Here is an 18,820-nt window from a genome sequence, read left to right as displayed (position 1 = left end):
CCACCAGCATTACTTGAACAATATATACTGTAATGATAATACATAAATAATCACATTACAAACTGGTGTGAATAAATATATTTATTTAAAATTAATCTAATACACGTATATTGTATTCGACTATCGCGAATTCATTAAAAAATTAACTGTGTGATAAAAACATTTTGAAACTATTGTTTAAAACTTGATAAACAAAATGATTTCTTCGATTTGTTCCAGACATTTGGTGTTTTGGGAAATGTCCTTCATATGATCCTAAAAAAAAGTACCTGCAGGTTGTACGTGACGTTAATGGCTATTCCATTGTAGAAATGAAAAGAATCAATGACCTGCAGGTAAATCCTACAAAATAAAAACACTTTCATTATGACAAGAAATTACAACTGGTTTATATAAATCTCAGCCTTCTGTTCCTTCAGTGAGTATTGATTGTGCTGTTAGTAGATGCTACATTACAAATGCTAAGCACTATTCATATCACAGTAAAGTTGAAAAATCTGACACTATACTTACTGTAAGTCATACAGTACATTTTGTTACTTCATTTAAATCCATACATGACAGAATCTCAGCATTGCTTTGTGTATAATAAAGCAGTACTTTAAGTGTTGACCAGCTGAACACAAATATAAGAGCATATATAGGAATAAATAATTACCTTCATGAAAATAAGCTGGTCTCTACTGTGAGCTACAGGAAATTGCTGACACCGTTATTGAAATGTAAAACATATTAAGGCAACACCTGAACTGCTCCGTGTATTACAGTGGTCACTGCGGATGCCGACTCGATTTATGCAGAGTTGTTGGTGAGTTGAAATTCATGCTTCTTCAAAGAAGGTAATTCTGAAAAAAAATGTAAAAAACATAATCTTTAGTTAGAGGCTCATCCCTTATTCAGATTTCTCTAGTCTCTCTCTTCCTCTCAATAACCATGTTTACAAAATCTCGAAGATAAGCTGTAATGTTTTTGCACACTGGTGGTGCTGAGTTACGTTCCACCACAATAGAAGGTGGTAATAATATTGAGCACTGGTGGTGCCAGTAAAGGCAGCATCAATAAAACGGGACAGGAAAAAACCAACAGGCTGGTGTAAACAACTTGATGGCAGTGCTAGATGGAGCTATTAGCATGTCTGTCACAATCTATAACATTTTTTTCCAGCTTGCCCATAATGTATAGGGCAAACAGACTGCACCCACATACATGCTTTTGTCTGTTCAGCCCTTAATAGTGTGAGAATGGAGCAAACTGTGTGAGGTCACTGTTTCTCTCTAAAACTCACCTGCAGCACAACAGCAGCCACCGCAGTCAGGACGGCGAAGAGCGCCATGCGCCCTATCCAGCCCAGGTCCACAGTCTTCAGGATGAAGAAGCGCGCCCAGCCCAGCTTCTTGGGTGTGTGAGGTGGGTACCGCATGCTGTTCACTCCCTCCATGTTCAGCTTTTTGAGGAGACAACTACGCAGGTGGCTCAGCTGGTCAAAGCTAAACTTGCCGTGGTAGCAACCCATGCCACTGTTTCCTAAACAAAGTATAGAAGGGGATGGTGTGACTGAGAGAATACAAGCCTCTAGTCTGATGGTGGCTAATGGAAGTTACTCAGGCTCATTTGAACATCTGCTATCAGTCTTCAAAACATCTGGACTACCACAACCACAAGTGCCTAATGTTTATAAAGAGGAATTAGAGCAAGTTCAAAGTCTTTCCATGATTTCTATTAGAAATAGTTCAGCAGTTAGTGTAGTATGGTGCTGCCCTGAAGCCTTTGTCTCACTGTATGTTTGTGTCCTAATGCAACACTTTAATGCTGTGATATCACACTAGAGGGCACCCATGCTCTGTCAGAACTAGTTCATCAGGCACCAGTCATGGACACAGATCTGCATTCATGTAATAGCAGAAAGGTGTGGTGGGAGGGGGATATGTAACCATCTGATTAGCAGTTTGGATTGAGTGTGTGTGAGCAGGTTAATTAACCAGTGTATGGAAAAAGTGAAACAAAGGGTCTGTGCACTGTGAAGAGTCACCACTGCGTGCACGCACCCACTCCTCCAAAAGGCAGAGAGCTGACTGAATAGTGTACAAGACAGTCGTTGGCCAGCAGTCCCCCACTTGAGGTCTCATCTATCATTCTCTGGATCACCTTTAGAGAGCACAAGAGCACATTACACATCATATTATGCTAATGAGTGTAAATCAACATACTGTAAGTGTACAGATCTCCATCTGTTAGCTCCATTTAATATATTTGCATATGTCCAATATCTATTGCTGGACACCTTATCATCTGGTGTGAAGACATAGAGGGCCAGAGGTTTCTCTCCCTTGTTGATAAACTTGATCGCTTCGTCCAGGCCGCTGACTGTCAGGATCGGAAGCACAGGTCCAAATATCTCCTCCTGCATCACCTTTGCCTCTGGCTTCACGTCACACAGAACTGTGGGGGCTAAACATAACACAGAAACCTATTAAATGCATGCAACTGCCTGAAGAAAAACCCTAAAAAGCTCCCACTTAATATTTTTCAATGCACATTCTCAGGGAGATAACTTTCATGTGAAGAAAGAAGTGTTACCTATGTAGCAGTTTGACTCGTCATTGTCTCCTCCTACTGCGATGGTGCTGTTTTCCAACAAAGCCATTATCCTCTTGAAGTGGCGCTGGTTGATGATTCGTCCGTAGTCTGGGCAGGCCTTTGGGTTGTCTGTGTAGAACTCCTACCAGAGGAAACAATTTCATGACTATAGAGATATTGTTGGGTTTTAAAACTCAGTTGGTTTTCCGTTACTATAACATAAAGCTCTGTAGGTTTTCTGGCACCAAAGACCAGGGCAGTTATTCACAGTGGGGGGTGAAGAGGTCTTCAATACCTTAATGGCCTTCTTGACCTCTTCGATGACCCGGTCATGGATGCTGGCTTCACAGAGGATGTAGTCTGGGGCGATGCAGGTCTGACCACAGTTAGTGTACTTTCCCCAGGCGACACGTCTAGGCAGGAGAGTAAGAGTTAACAAGAGGGTGCCAGAAAGGAACAGCTACACTATAGAATATGAGTGAGTGAGAAATTAGGAACAAAAAGAAATGATTTATGTGATTTATATTTTATCATTGTTCTCACCTGCAGGCTATGCTAATGTCACAGTTCTTGTCAATGTAGCAGGGGCTCTTTCCGCCCAGCTCCAGGGTGACAGGCGTCAGGTGCTTGGCGGCAGCCTCCATGATCACTTTGCCCACCATGCTGTTGCCAGTGTAGAAGATGTGATCAAACCGCTGGCGCAGAAGCTCCTGGGTCTCTGGCACTCCTCCAGTTACAACAGGGTAAAGCTCCTGACACACAAGAGCAGAAGACATTTGTAAAACACTTAGCAAATAAAATAAAACTGCTTGCTGGTTATCTGCATAAGTAAACACTTTTTGCAAAACTCAAGTACTACAGTAAAGGTCTACAGCATTTCCCTGGTATACAGCATCAGTGCAGACAAAGCCACCAGAAAAAAGCTACAGACACAGCCTGTGATCAGTGTTTTTTGTTCAGAGAGAAAACAGTTGTGTTTGTTCAAGTGTTGATGTCATTAAGTTTTTTCTTTCCATCAAAATCATCCAGTCTTTTCAATGTCAGTTATGTTTAATCTGCTTAAGAAACACTAATATTCCCACCTTTAACAATTAAAGCTCTTAATTCACTTTAATAAATCTGTTGATACAAGTTATGCTTATGTTTTGTGACCTGTCCTTACTTTGTCAATGTAAAGTGGCAGCAGCTCTTCCATGACCTTTGCAGTGTGAACGCAGACCTCAGAGGGCTTGACCACAGCTGCATTACCTGAAGAGGTAAATGACAAAAGAAAAAAGATAAAACAAGATAGAAACCCCACAAAGTACAAAATATTTGTCTGGGTTTTATTTAATAAATATGTTTTAAAGCCTTTTCTGGCTTTATTTTCTATTAAAAACAATATTACTCTGTAAATTGGGGCTGTTTATAAAGTGTTATTGCATATTCTACTAAAAATACATCCCCAAGCTCTGGAATGAACCTCCACTGTCAAAATGATTTAGTTTGTGTGTTGTTTTTCCTTTTGACATTATTCTTATCTAACCCTTTTTTTTTTTTTTTACATTAGGGCTCAGATGGGTCACCTGAAAGCAGGTAAGTCGTTTTAAGTTTGGATGTTTGTTCAGCCACGCCTGCTTCCAGACTGTTTACATTTATACATGTTGGCAGCAACAGTTTTTTTAAAAGCATTATCTGCCTGAAACTGTTTACTATAGAGAAAGTATCTATACATATGATCTTTACATTTATTAATCTAATTAACTGAGTGTAGTGATGATAATGAACTGCCATCAACCCACACTTTTATTTTTATGAGGCTGCTCCAGATCCCAAATCAAGCAAAAATGACCTGCGGCAGATGTAAGGGTTCATGTCATAGCTGATAATGCTGGAGGACACGATAAAGTCCAAGTTGTGCAAACATTTACTGTATTAGCTGCAGCCTGACATACTCAATTTGTTTCAGTACTTCAGCTATCTGTTTTAGACAAAATGGGATTTACCCAAATGAAATACATATGAACTGTGTCCGTGCAGCAGCTCTCATCAAGGTAATATGTTAAACTATTGCTGGGGACAAGAAATAAAAAAACAAATGATTCAAGCAAATACAGAATCAAACAAGAGGCTGCTGTTGAAAAGACTGCAGTGTTATGGTAAAGAGTCACAAGCAAACACTCCACACTGAACTTTGCATCACAAAGTGACTAGAGGCGAGACAAAACACTTGATTTAGAGCAAAGGGTGGCCATTTAAAGGTAGCCTTTGAGACAGAAATGAATTATTCATGAGTTTACTCAATAACTTGGAGCTGAATGATTCACACCAAGGTTAACCTTTTCCTTTGAGCCACCATTGACAGGAATAATGCAAAGAGCAGAGACATGTGTGCTCACACGTGCCCACAACGTACATTAATAAGGACCTGAAGGATACACACCTGCATGTGACAATTAAATACATATGTAAGAGGACACATATGTTTTATGCTTGCTCTATTACTTATCTTATAACATGGACTCTCTCATGACTGCAGAGCTCAGAGTAGCCTTTGACCCACTACAATCGCAAGTTGACTCAGAATAAAGAAGGTTAGGCAATGCTGGGATATAAAAGGAACTGGAGTGGTTATGATCACAAGATGAGGAAACTGAACAGGTTTGAAAAATTAAAGAAACCGAAAGAGCTAAATATATATGCCGTCTTCTACAGTGCTGTAGTGGTATCCACATGCTTATCAAATGATATACAGGCAATTATGTGGGCTCTGCCTAGGAACATGTTTACATTGCCAGTTGCATTTTGGTCTACCCAGATTTGTTAAGATCTGATGTTAACAAATCTAATATTAAACCTTTTATAGCTACCGCAGATCACAATCATTCATTTTCAGGTTGATGAAGGTTATGGCACCGTGGTTAGCACTGTCCATCACATCAAGAAAGTTGTGGGTTTAAATCCTGTTTGCATTAGGGCCTCTCTCTATGTGTCAGCTGGTCAATTGGCCAGGGTGTACCCTGCCTTTCACCCAAAGTCACTGAGATTGGCTCCAACCCCCCTGCACACCTGGATATTGCAGGATAAGCAATAGATAATAGGATTATCTTTGAGTTGTAGTTACCTTAGTCTCAGGTTACATATTGAAAGATAAAAACATAAAATATGATGAGGAATGGATAAATGGATTTAATGCAAAATTTATTTGTTAAAATACAATCAAACCCAAACCCAGGTGGTACCTCCACTGCACTGATCAGAAAGCAAGACCTCTTGTGCCATCTTGACCAATTATAAGGACACAGATCTTGCACCAGTGTTTCAAAATTCAGCTGAGATACTGTGCATGACTGTGCACAGACAGAGCTCAAAGTTCACCACATGTGGAAATGACACTGAAATCTGAAATTCAAACAATGACCTTGTTACGTCACAGAAACACACTGCTCTTTCACCCACACACACATTACTGTACCAGCAGCGATGGCGCCAATGAGTGGCTGGATGGTGACAGCCCAGGGGTAGTTCCATGCCCCGATGATCAGCACCACTCCCAGAGGTTCTGGCTTGATGTAGACGGTGTCTGAGAGGGTCAGCAGGTTCTTCTGCACAGGCCGGGGGGCCGCCCACTCCTTCAGCTTACTGATGGCAAGGCTGATCTCTCCCTCCAGACCCAGAGTCTCATACAGCTGGGCCCCCACCTCACTCTAGGGATGAAGCACTGATATATATATTTTTTCCTTTTTATGATAAGGTGTCTTTATAAATTCCAGTAAGGTTTATATACTTCACACTTTTCCTGCTTTAAATTCAATTGGTTGGTTGAATGAGTTCTTATTTTCAAATATACCTTAGTGTCTGAAGATGTCTGCAAACACCAGGAACATTAGAAGAAATAAATCTAGGATTTATTGTTTTGTCCCTGACAAAGCCTGTGATCTTGTGAAGATTTAACCACCAAAATATGTAATAAGAACTCTATAAAATACATATTAAACTATATAGACTATAGACTTTTTCGAATTTACATAAAATAAAACATCAAAAAGTCTGAACCAACAGTTTTATCTGTTGTTCTTGTTTTTAATTCAGACCGTCTTGCTGCAGACCAGGTATTGACTACTTTGGACTCACCACTCACCTTATTGAGGTCTTTCTTAATAGCATTTGAAATCTCTTTCTGCCTCTCAGTGAATAACCGCTGCAGGTTCTTCAGCTGGCGGATCCGGTGCTCTAAACTTTTGGACCTGCCTGTTTCAAAGGCTTTCCTGGCAAGAGCCACTGCCTGCTGTTCCCGGGACATCCTGGGAACAAAATGTAAGAGACAACATACTTTGTGTCTGCTGCTCTAACTGACTATATATCCATATCACAAGAACTAGTAATGTAAATGCCGAAATCTGCAGTAAAATCTGAATGAAAATGAATTTGGTGTGGTTGTAAAGGCAAATTCATGGTTCATGGTTTTGATTTTGCTTTAATACTGGACAAGTAGACCGCAATAATTCTGCATTGCTTGTTTCCCTCCAGTCAACTGTACAGCTGTTTAAGTCATGTGATTAGTTACAAGTCACACTGTCTAGTTTTGGTTTGCTTCTAAAAATTTTTATCATAATTTAATATTGTTTGTATTGCAATGAGAAGCCAAAATGACCCAAACCAATGATGAAGAATAACATAGTGTGGTTAAATGTTTTTTTAGCAACAACATACAGATTGTACATACAGTACAACCCAAACATACTCTGGTTATTGATGCAAAATACATTTTCTTCAATTGGCTTACATTCTACATTCATCATTTTGACATACGACCCAAACTAGTCGCAGATACCTGAAGAATACTTTTACCTGAACACAATGCAGTTTTACTTGTAGGAGTATTTTCTTACAGTTAATCCATGGGACACTATGAGTGAAGCCGTTTTAAAGACCCACTTGCCAAATGCTGGTTGTTGTTTGTGCTGCTCTTTGTTTACAGAAACACGGATTGTGTTGAAATGAGAAACCAGGTAACGTTAGTGGGTTAACTAGCTTAAAAGTGTAGTCATGACAAACTACACACTGACCGTTTAAACACACAACAAATCGCAACGATCACATCCGGTAACATTATTAAATAAATATTTACTGTAAGCATCATTATTATTTTGTAACTTAGCTGCTCTAAAGTTGTGATACGGTGCATTTTGGGTCTATTTTGTCATGGATGAGTTTTCAGATTTCATTATTTATTTGACGAGCTTGCTATTGTTTGGCTTGTCGCTGTGTGTTAGCCGTTAGCTCCAACTGCCTAACGGACATTAAAAACAACACCGGTGATTTTGTTTTATTCCTACCTGGATAATTTTCGGTTAACGGCTTGTGGTCCTTCTCCGTGTTAGTGGTGAGTCGCTGCAGACGAAGTGACGGGGCTTAGACACGGATCTCCTTCCCCGTTAGGTCACACCCCCGCGGGGCAGGACCAAATGGGAAACGTTAGTTGGATCCCAAACCCTAGAAGTAGGCAGAGCTAATGCTGAGTGGTTGGGGTTACATTACTGTAGAGTCGGGCTCGGGTGAAACAGCCTCAGACACGGATAGTTAAGCTTAGAGGAAGGTTAGAGTTAGCTAGCTTAAGCTGAAAAGAAACACGTATAAACTTCACTTTACCCGGAATCTACTTCTGAGATTTGGGACATAGACTAACTAATGCTAACAGGTTAGCTAGCTTTTAGCCGTGACAGCTAGTTAGAGTCCAGGAGCAGGGGCGAGTCTAGGATCAGACTTTCAGGGGGGCTCAGCCCCTCAGCAGAATCTCACATTTGTAAAGGACCTTATGCCCAGTGCTCCCTCTCTCCCTCTTTGTGCTGTCAACCAAATATAAATAATTTAGAATCTAATAAGAGGTATAAATTGATCCATATTGATTGATAATGTTATTCTTATGTATTGGTTTGCTTTGGGCTCAGGTAATGTCATTTTGACCTTACTTTCTCACCTGAACCTAACAGCTAACTAGTTGCTTTCTTTGAGAAAAACATATATCCATTTATAGAAGTGCAGTTCCACTTCCAATGTAAATGTACTTTCTTGTGTAGTTACATAGCAAATATATGTAATTTGATCATAAAACATATATCAGGCTTTGTAATGTTTCGCTAACTAGCCATGTGGAGAGAAAGTTACATTGAGGTTTTAAGTAAACTTTTTTCATTTGCTATTGAAGAATTATTGCATTGTTTATAGTAGTGGATGTTATTGCTGTTTCATCTTCATTTACACTAAAGTATAAATATCAGTTACCTTATTACCCGGCAGGTGTGCAGTTAAGTCAGCTAATGTTTTTTGACAATATACACACCTCAGTCACAGTTTTACTGACTAGTTATATCAGTGTTGACTTTCAAAACAAAATTCAAAACAAATATAAGACACAACTAGAGATGCTAAACGATCATAAGGGGCCTAACAAGACCACAAACAGAAACAAACCAACTACATTAAGAAAAGAGAGAAAAATAACTATGTAAAGTAAAAAAAAAACTGACTATAGAAATAATATCTTTATAATATATTTGCGCCAGTGAAACAAATTTAAAGTAGCATAACAGCATGTACCGGATTTATTCAATTCTCTGTTGTGGATGTATCACTCTTTCATCAAATGCCAGCAGTCACACTTATACTTTAGATCTCAGCACCATGTGATTCTCCTGACATAATAATCCAGTCTGACTTTCCTGGAAATCCTGGAACAATAATCTTGTTCAGGAGTGATATCGCATCATGCATCCATCCTGGTCCAAGTCTCTGAGAAGCAGGGGTAAAATTCAAAATGAAACCTAAGTCTAGAGAGCTTTCTGCTTTTACTTATTTCTTTATTTATTCTGCTATGTAGGGACAAGTAGTGAACAAGTATGTATCAGGATTGAGGGATTAGGAAGTTAAGTCTCTATGACATGACACTGTAACATTTTAATGCACAGAAAGCTGACAGTGACAAATGTTGTGTCCAGTAGACAGAATTTTTTTGCTGAATTTAAATTTTTTGACTGAATAACAAGTGCCCCAACCTAAAACCACAATTCTCTTCTTTGTGGATTCTGCACTCCTGCTTTATGCACTTTCGTCCAAAGTCAAGCTGAAGTCACACTGTCCTGCTAGATTGCAGTGAACGGTGCTGACAGAATATTTCAGTTTATTTTCCTTCTGAGCTGTAATATCTTTTTTGTTTTGTAACTACAGCTGCAGTAAATCATGTCTTCTTACTCTTCAGACTGGCATTCTTTAATCCACAGCCAAGCTGGATTCACACTCGGCTTCTATTTCTTAGCTCCAAAAGTCTTTTATAACACAGTACGCTGGTGAGGAGTACCCTCTCACCTCAGCCATGCTGCATGGATTTGGCCCAAAAAATCTCTCAGTTTGACAGGAAATGTGGATGGAGTTTCCACATCAAACAGCAGGCTGAGGAATGGTGTTTGTATATTGTGAAGGAAGGAGCGAGGATGTAGGTGAGGGAGTGGAGGGCAAAGCGTCATTCACACATGAGTGTCAATCCTGATTTCTTAGAGAGGAGTGTGGACACAGAATACCAGCGTTTCTCTGTGTGCACACCTGAGTTTGTGAGGTAAAAATTGAAGCATTCAGACAGGGACAGAGAGAAGAACAGTTTGTGTATTCTGTGTGTGTGTGTGTGTGTTTTCTAAATGAGATGAGCTGCATCACTGCATGAATGAGAAATGTATTAGAAGAAAAGGTCATTATGTTTAGTGCAGTGTGCAGGACAGTAAGTGCATTTCTCAAAACGACTCCTACAAGCTGCAGGATGGCCTGCAGAAGAACATCACTTGCATAAAATGCTTCATCTATTGGGAAAAAAGTTTTCTTTAGTACAGATTATGTTTGCTAACATAAAGTTACAAAATACTGTATGTGGGGGATTCACAACAAAAAACTAGAGGATTCACATGGGCTTGTTCACTGTTTACTGGCACTGACCAATGCAGCCTACAGCAAAGCAGAGCACAAAGGGAAAAATACATAATCAAAAAGGAAAACATAGGAAGGACCCCTTGACTCTGTCTATATGTGCCTGCCAAATTAGGGTTCATGAGATGCACCTTTGAGCTAATTCACATTGACACTGATCATTGTTTGACCTACTGCTTCACATGCTCCCCTTCATTAGTGATAGTCACAATTCACCTGAGAGCAGATCATCCACCTGGGCACATTTCCAAACCTCTACTAGAAATGGGTAATAACCTCTATAAACATGTGACTGAACACGTTAGAGCCTTTGAGTATAGGCCTCTGAACTGAAATAATGAGTAGACCTATCAGTATAGTTTTGCTCACCATTACAGTAATTACTGGAATTGTAAGAAACAACAGACCATTATACATAATCATTTGCTTGCTTATTCAAAAGCAATTGCAATTTGTTTAAAACAAGGAGAAATTGCTCATATGATGTGCACAAGTGACTACGTGATATGGATTTGAACAAGTAGATGTGAGAAATGCAATTCTAGATAGATAGATAGATAGATAGATAGATAGATAGATAGATAGATAGATAGATAGATAAATAAAATATTAATTGTTCAATGGTCTAATGCTGCCATCTAGTGACCTATTTTTAGATTTTTGTTCCACTCTACTGCGTCCACAGCAACAAATAGAGGTCAGAGCTATAATATAATAATATATTATACACATGCATTACTACAAGCTTTAAAATGCATAATGCGGGGGTCTTTATTCTGTCAGGGCTCAGTCATGTGACTGGGTTTCGACTGCCCATCTATCTGGTATCGATGCATTGTTTTCTTAATGTAAGTCATGGGACTGCCAGCAGTAGTTTGACTTATGATCTTGATGATCTATTGTTCATGGGAGTAGGAGTCAATGTGGAATACTTCACTGCTACTTTGAGCCAATCATCTGTGTTAATTTCTCATCCTTGGTGACCTCTACATATTTTGATAGTATTTAAAAATATAATTAAAAGTAAAAGAGAACTGCAACTTGCAAGGTGTCTTCGTTTTTAGCGTTCTGAGAATTCATTATGTTTGGAAATTTAAATGCTGCTTCTAATGGCCCATACACCGTGAGTCTGGCACTAACCCGGGAACTCGTTGTGCACTGGACTGTGCGTTATCCGGTGTTTTGATGTCTGGATCGGTGGAAGCGCAACCGACCAGGAAGGAGAAGTAGTCCGATTTGTCACCTCGACACATTATAGTTGACTGAAGCCTCACACTCCGGCGGCCTCTTCAATACACTTCCCCTGTCCACACTGTTTTATCTGATGCGCACCAGGAGGCAGCGAACCCTGGAGGATGTGCCACAGACGCTAAGTGTTAGAAAGTGTGATTCTTGCTTTATGCCTGCCATGTCATGTGTCCAAAGGTGTTCCTTTCATTTTGAAAACTGTGAAACACAACATAAAGTAAATGAGTTTGGAAGGTCAGATTATAAACCAACTATGGATCGTGCCTTTCCATATCAACATCATATCCAACAGGCCTCACTGATAACTGAACAAACTGATTTACCACACGTGATTTGAAAAATCATTCGAGATGCAGAGATTTTCTAAAAGATCTCAGTGTTGTGTGACCTGACACTCCTGCAGGACAAGCTCTGTCTAGGCTAAATGGGCACGTTAATGGGTCATCGGGGATCAAACAGACACCTATTAGCCGGGGAGCTCGTAATAGGTGAATAATACATCAAAGGCACGTGTTTGTGATGTTTGACAATAACCTCTGGGATGTGCAAGAGGGCGGTGTGCAGGGGGTCGTTTTGTGTCTGTCAAGCAAAGTATAAAACCCTCTAGAGGCCCACATGTGGAGCAGTGTCTCGGGACGACTTGAGGGAACATACTCTTCTTTGTGTTGTGCTTGAACTCAGCAGTAAAAACATGCCTTTTGGGTTGGACTTTCCTGGTGGAAATATTCTTCAGATGAACACGTTTTACTCGGGCCATTACTGGCCCGGCTCATGCCTGGATATGAACAACAACGATAATTACGCACAGGACACACGCAGAGGTGAGTGCGTAAATACCTTAAGACCTTTCTTCGTGGGCCTGTTCTATATCATATACTAATGTGTTCTATCACTAGATTTGGCTTCAAATTTCTAAAGCACTATAAGCCTTTAGTCTATACTGTATTTATTTCATCAGATGATAATAAGTAGCCTGACTAACATTTTGTCTTCTCCCTGCAGTGCTTTACGATGCTCCCCACTGGACGCGCTCAGACACCCACCGCCGCCGGAAGCGCACGACTTTCAGCAAAGCGCAGCTGAGCGAACTGGAGCGGGCCTTCTCTCTCACACAGTACCCGGACGCTAAAATGAAGGAGTCCCTTGCGTCGATAACAGGACTTCCGGAATCTAAAATCCAGGTACATGTCTCCCAATCTTCTCATGCGTAATTTTGGCTAACCCACAAATGTTGCGTAAAACAATCATAATCCATTCACTTTTTTCTGCACAGGTCTGGTTTCAAAATCGACGGGCACGCTATTTCAAAAGCAAGAAACCAGCCAGAAAGGTCTCGAAGCCTCCCACAGACCTTCATCCACATTTCACCTTCAGTCCTAGTCCACCACTCCCCCTGCTGGCTCCTGCTTCCAGCCTACCGTCCCCAGCAGGCTACCCCGCTCCAAGTTTACCTCAGTCCACTCGACTCTCAACCATCCTGGGGGGCCTGTCCCTGCCCGCACCTACATCCCCTGTGGCCGCCGACCAAGCTGCATCCTGCTCCCCGCATGGATCGGTTCTCCCAGAAGTTTCTCGAGAGTACTACCAGACGCCAAACCTCACCGATTATTGTGTCGATGCCTTTGCACACACTGGATCCAGTGAATGGGATGTGACAAACGACTTCGAGGTTTTCCTTGGAGACGCACAGGGATCCCAGCCTTGCTCGAGTCGCTGCGCTGCAGCAGTCGGACATCCAGGACCCAAGGAGAACATCCCGAGTCCGCCGAACCACCAGAGCTTCTCCATTTCACACGAGTCCATAGACGACCTCTCCGATCTGTGCTTTCAGGACCTGGGAGACTTCAATCTGTCGGATTTGGAAATATCTGCGGCAATGATTGATTATCTTTTAGGTTGACTGATAAAAGTAATTTAAAATAAAGTTGTACATTGATTGTACTTTCTTCTACAATGTACATAGGGTTAGCCATTTTAGAGTATTTATTAATTTGAAGAAAATTCTTATGTTAATAAAATGTTTTTAACTGCTCGGATATTCTTATATAAACTACATATTGTGGAAAATTACATTAGAAATAAAATAACAAATATAAGATGATGCTGTGTGGAGTTGGTTTATAAGATGTCCTGAAACGCACGCCAGCAAGTGGCGCCGTGGCTTAGTTGGTTAAAGCGCCTGTCTAGTAAACAGGAGATCCTGGGTTCGAATCCCAGCGGTGCCTTATTTTGCTTTTTGATATTTTTAAATCATTTTACTTTTTTTTACGGATTGAGCGACTCGATTGAACAAGATATTTTTTTACCACATAAATATCGAAGTAAAGTGTAACAGCTTTTTCAAAAGTTGTACGGTAACGTAAAAACATTTTATACTGTAAACCGGAAGTGAAATCTTAAGCTTATTCAAACATTTTATCTTATTCACCTAAACATGAACATTACGTTAAATCACGAACAAAATGCTTTAAGAACAATAAATGACACTCGTCACAAGGAGATGTAGTTAGAGCACAGAGGGGTTTCCTTTTATTTCCTTTAAACTCCAGACCAGGTCAGCCCGCCTAACCTATCGCTTCTCTGCCCCTGATGGATCAGGTCTCTCTTCATGCTTGCAGCCCAGCCAGTATTTCGCAATGGATCTTGGGTAAGGAGGGTTGGCAAAGTCCACACGTTTTTTCTGAAGATCCACTCTGTAGTATTTATCTGCCATCATAAAAAAACAGAAATATATGAAATGTGATGTTAAACAGTGACTAGTGTTTTTATTTATTTTAGGGTAAAACTGACTCCATGTGTTCATACCTCCCTTGAAAAAATACACATTTTGAACAGGGGTGCTTTGGTAGTCCTGTGTGGTGTGTGCATCTGTGTTGTCGACGTAGTCACTGAAGTCAAACAAGTCATCATAGACCCACGAATCATCCAACACATAGCGAGTCTTCCTTTGTCGATGTCCACGCTTCTTGTTAAACTTCTTCCTCCGACTACTCCGTCTTCGTGCTGGCACAGTAGATGGTGTGGGGTTGGGACTGAGATAAACTCGTCCAACCATAGCAGCGTCTACAGGGGGCCTGATGCCCTGCCAGTCCCTGCTGATCGAACGAGGGCCTGTGTGGTCACTGCTGACTGTATGAGTAGAAAGCAGGAAAAGATAAAACTGAATTGTTACACAGTGGAACTAGTGCAATGGAGCTATTCATGAATCTAGAACATAATAAATGATATATACTTACAGACATACTCTCATAAACTGTCTGTCTTCATTTGATAAAGGTGTTTGGGGCATTTGGGATTTTTGCAAATGCTACTTTTCCAATGTGAACAGTGTGTCATTACCACTGAAAATTATATATTTTTTAAAAACACAAATCCAACATGGTTCAGTTTAAGGCCCACTTCACTTTGGTTTATATGTCAGTGACTAACCAGAAACTCATGTTACACTCCGCATTAAAAATGTACTTTTCTTCCAGGGCTCAGAAATGAATGGGTTGAATGTAAAGATGGATTGGCCATGTAATAAACAGGTTTTAAGCAGTAAAACATTTTGGCCTTTTATTATTACATTACTATCTATATTTGAGAAATATGTTAAAAATGTAAGGAATACACCAAATACACATTTAGACCTCATTAGGAATTGAACAATTTTATGCTGCAAATAAGTTTATAAATTCCTTGATTTATTTCACATTTACCTTTTGGGGAACTTGTGTTGTTTAGTTTTGTGACTTAATGTACTTTTATATATTGATATATAACTTTTGGGCTGTTCTGCATGAATTTTATTGCTGAGTTTCATGTATTTTAATGGCCCATTAATGAAAATTACAAACTGTCTGTAGAAAAAAAAACCTTATACAATCAAACATAACTAAAAACAAACAACACAAACACAGCTGTGGCTTACAGGAGCTTCCAAAGAGCTCTGTGAAGAGGTCCTCCCATGACTGATCACAGAAGAGATCTGTGTATCGTGTGAACAACACGGATGGGGAAGACCTGGTCATCTGGACACACTCCTCATGTGAAGGCTGGTGCTTGAATTCATACTGGTAATATGTGTTCCCTGAAGACAGAAACAAACATGGATGACATACTTTTGATGTCCTGACACTGTTAATGTTAACACCCATGCTTGTCATACTATGACAAGTCAACATATTCTGCTGTGAGAAATGATTGAAACAATTCACATAATCCAACATCTGTTCTGTGTCTTTTATTTTGAAGTCCTTCCTGTTCCCTGGTGTGTCTCTTGTTTTTGGTAGTTTCACTTTGGATCACTAGTGTCTGATTGTTTCCAGCTGTGACGCGTTAATCTGTGCCATGTTTGTATTTAACTACAGGTCTCCTGTGTTCCTTTGCTGGTTTATCATGTCATGTCTTGTTAGTTTATGTTGTTGTCACTCATGTTAGGTTGTGTTGTCTTACATATCTGGATTTTTCTCTCCTGTTGGACTATTCCCTTGGACTCTTGTTTATCTTTGATTATGGATCCTACCCATACTCAGGTATTGTGGCCTGCCAACCCTGCTTGGTTTGAGTTAGGTTAAATACGTCATCATTTAGTCCTTCCCTGGCTTCTGGTCTCAGCATTCATTTGGGTCCTTGCTCTAGCTTATTCCTGACAATATTTGCTTCCAAAATGAAAAAAGGAATAATGAAATAATAATCAATTTAAGAATAAATGATATTAAATTATGGATTTAAAAGTAGCTTAAATGCGTTGTTAAGGAACTACTTAGTCACTTTTAACCACTGGTGGTGTCTAACCTCAGGGTCAGGACTATGAAGTGATTCAGAAGGATCAAGAAAGGTTGCGTGAACTATTAGTGATCACTGTTAACATCAGGTTGAAGGTGTTTTGGAATACATTGCCACACAAATACCTTTGAAAAAGTAGGCTTTCTCTTTGCCACGGTGACTTGGAGCTGGGATAGCAAATGCAGCATCAATGTCATCTGGTGTGCTGTCAAAGCCAACTGAAATGTCCCGTGGGTAGTCCTCATCCAAGATGTCACCGTCAAACCTCCAGTATTTGTTCCCCTTACAGACAATATATAGGCTATATGACATCTATACAAGATACTGCCACTGCAGTGCTCAGGAAACAACTCATATCTATTCAAAGTACTATTATGTTCTAAAAGACACAATTGGAGCTCTTAATTAACTTACGCTAATGATGAACAGGATTTAAAGTTGCAGGCTTTTTGTGGACCCTCCTATGGTATTACTGCTTCTGGACTTTTAGTGTAGGATTCACCACATACAGTGCTCTATGTTCCCAGACTGTGGAGCAGAAGATGTTTTTACCTTAAAGATGTAGGATTTTCCTTGGCAATTGATACGTGTGAATGCAGCATCAATGGGCCCTGGGATCCCCCACACATCCTGAATGAGTTTGGGGTAACCAGGAAGTACGGACTTGTCATCCAGCTCAAAAAAATATTCACCTAGGAGAAAAAGCAGGACTTGGATCAGCGTTTTATTCCATAAAAACATCATTAAAATTTTAAACTAGGATAATATACAAAGTATCAACAGAAAGTAATTTAAGAAAAGCAAATGAGATGAACAGTCTTTGTTGCTGTCACCACGAGAACCGGTAGTGTTTCGGTTTTTCTAGACCTTGAGCTATTGAAAATATTTTCAAACATTACAGTATAATCTCAAATCCCTGTTGAAAAAATCCCATCTGAAAATTATTCAGCTTTTTTTTTTTTTTTTTTTTTTTGACTCACTGATGGGAAGTATTCACCAAAACCAACTGTTAACAAAGGCAGGACACCTATAATGGGAGGATGAGAGGAGTGAAGCCCTTATGGATGCCCAAGTTTACCTCTGAATACATATATCGATCCATTCTTCAGCTGTAGGAAGGCATCAAAAGGTCGACCGCTGCAGGACACTGTGTCAGGGTGCACAGGTTTGCTGGAGCCATTTGTAGCAACTATGTCTGAAGTGGGTGTGAGGGTTGTAGCGATGGTCGTTGTTGCTTCTTGTTCTTCTTCTGTGTGATTGAAGGTATCGCCACGAGAAACTGAGGGCAGAGGAGGAAGTTTTATCACATGTAGATGTTTAGTCAAAGGCCAAAAACTCTATTGAAGTAGAAAAAAGTTTAAAAAAGTATAATTAGGATATTCTTCTACAGTACTGACCTTTTTTGGAGCAAATGGTGTCAAAGTCTCCACAGCAGCTTCCATAGTACAAACACATGCGATCACATTGACATTTCCTCTGCGAGTCGAAGGATCCACAGCGACCCACACAGGACTCTGTGGAAACAAACTTTCTTTGTTTCTCTGTGGAATCTGCTACATCGATATTGTCCAGACTTGGTCAAACATCACCATCTAGTGACCATTTGTAGGAGTACTCAGATTCTTTAAGTGAAAGGACTTATAATGTTAAATACGCCATTACAAGTAAAAGTACTGCATTCAAAATTTTACTTCAGTAAAAGTATAGAAGGATTTTTGTGAACATTTTTTTTTTTTTTTTTTACTAATTTGATATCTGCCCCCGAACTGGACACACAGAAAGTCAAAGTAACATAGTATAATACAAGGTGTAATGATTCCTGAGCACAGAAATTAATTTGGTTAGAAAAGCCACAGGAATATTTACCTTCTGCAGCAAAGGTGGAGTCCAACCCGAGAACGAGGCCCAGCAGGATCACTGCAGCCTTCATGATGACCCACAAAATATCCCACTTTTTTTAAAAACTACTCAAGGCAGTGGATTTCTGTGGAAAGCAGAACTTTTCTGCCTTTGTTACACTAGTGAACTAGTGTAGTCAGGCGAGTTCGAGCAGAGTGCCCCACTTTGGGATGAAGCACTGTGTGCAGATGATTATTGGTTTTGACCGAGGGGCTTTTGCTTTCCTGATAGGTCAACACTGGGCTGTGATAATCATTAAACTCAGTCCTGTCTGTCCCAGAAACATCATCCTAACACGACCACTTTACTTCATTGAAGGTTATCTACCAAATATCAGCCTTTTGGTTATTTCAGTTTCAAAAACATAAAAACA

The 18,820-nt window shown here is 40.0% G+C and overlaps 3 protein-coding genes and 1 non-coding gene across 4 annotated transcripts; 2 read left to right on the top strand and 2 right to left on the bottom strand.

Moving 5' to 3' along the window:
- Positions 1-66: 66 nt before the first annotated feature.
- Positions 67-8,029, bottom strand: aldh3a2b (aldehyde dehydrogenase 3 family, member A2b). Its single transcript, XM_026328064.1, has 11 exons — positions 7,896-8,029; positions 6,698-6,860; positions 6,032-6,263; positions 3,740-3,825; positions 3,121-3,329; positions 2,873-2,990; positions 2,578-2,719; positions 2,282-2,448; positions 2,046-2,145; positions 1,286-1,524; positions 67-845 (listed from the first exon to the last, which is right to left on the bottom strand). The coding sequence occupies exons 2-11, from the start codon at positions 6,857-6,859 to the stop codon at positions 831-833; spliced, it is 1,470 nt and encodes a 489-aa protein (XP_026183849.1). The 5' UTR covers position 6,860; positions 7,896-8,029; the 3' UTR covers positions 67-830.
- A 4,440-nt stretch (positions 8,030-12,469) lies between these two features.
- Positions 12,470-13,678, top strand: LOC113142586 (retinal homeobox protein Rx2-like). The gene is made up of 3 exons (XM_026327624.1): positions 12,470-12,599; positions 12,781-12,959; positions 13,052-13,678. The coding sequence occupies exons 1-3, from the start codon at positions 12,470-12,472 to the stop codon at positions 13,676-13,678; spliced, it is 936 nt and encodes a 311-aa protein (XP_026183409.1).
- Positions 13,679-13,929: 251 nt separating this feature from the next.
- trnat-agu (transfer RNA threonine (anticodon AGU)) lies at positions 13,930-14,003 on the top strand. The gene has a single exon. It is a non-coding gene; the product is annotated as a tRNA-Thr (tRNA).
- A 281-nt stretch (positions 14,004-14,284) lies between these two features.
- Positions 14,285-18,608, bottom strand: vtnb (vitronectin b). Its single transcript, XM_026328693.1, has 8 exons — positions 18,415-18,608; positions 17,946-18,062; positions 17,627-17,827; positions 17,101-17,240; positions 16,674-16,830; positions 15,692-15,850; positions 14,584-14,907; positions 14,285-14,484 (listed from the first exon to the last, which is right to left on the bottom strand). Exons 1-8 carry the CDS (start codon positions 18,476-18,478, stop codon positions 14,348-14,350), a joined length of 1,299 nt encoding a protein of 432 aa, XP_026184478.1. The 5' UTR covers positions 18,479-18,608; the 3' UTR covers positions 14,285-14,347.
- Positions 18,609-18,820: the final 212 nt, after the last annotated feature.

The sequence above is a fragment of the Mastacembelus armatus genome, chromosome 14 (genome assembly GCF_900324485.2).
Source record: "Mastacembelus armatus chromosome 14, fMasArm1.2, whole genome shotgun sequence".
Taxonomy (NCBI): Eukaryota; Metazoa; Chordata; class Actinopteri; order Synbranchiformes; family Mastacembelidae; genus Mastacembelus; species Mastacembelus armatus.
This window is presented reverse-complemented; position numbering and strand designations above follow the sequence as displayed.

Bases quoted from the DNA above. Each gene is read 5' to 3' on its own strand.
- LOC113142586 (XM_026327624.1), top strand. From the start codon at position 12,470: ATGCCTTTTGGGTTGGACTTTCCTGGTGGAAATATTCTTCAGATGAAC. The intron at 12,600-12,780 runs GTGAGTGCGTAA...TTCTCCCTGCAG, and splicing joins CGCACAGGACACACGCAGAG to TGCTTTACGATGCTCCCCAC. The intron at 12,960-13,051 runs GTACATGTCTCC...TTTTCTGCACAG, and splicing joins TTCCGGAATCTAAAATCCAG to GTCTGGTTTCAAAATCGACG.
- aldh3a2b (XM_026328064.1), bottom strand. From the start codon at position 6,859: ATGTCCCGGGAACAGCAGGCAGTGGCTCTTGCCAGGAAAGCCTTTGAA. The intron at 3,826-6,031 runs GTACAGTAATGT...TTACCTCTTCAG, and splicing joins CATTGGCGCCATCGCTGCTG to GTAATGCAGCTGTGGTCAAG. The intron at 3,330-3,739 runs GTAAGGACAGGT...CTTGTGTGTCAG, and splicing joins TGCCACTTTACATTGACAAA to GAGCTTTACCCTGTTGTAAC.
- vtnb (XM_026328693.1), bottom strand. From the start codon at position 18,478: ATGAAGGCTGCAGTGATCCTGCTGGGCCTCGTTCTCGGGTTGGACTCC. The intron at 18,063-18,414 runs GTAAATATTCCT...TTGTTTCCACAG, and splicing joins CTCCACCTTTGCTGCAGAAG to AGTCCTGTGTGGGTCGCTGT. The intron at 15,851-16,673 runs GTATTTGTGTGG...TTCTGTCTTCAG, and splicing joins GAAAGCCTACTTTTTCAAAG to GGAACACATATTACCAGTAT.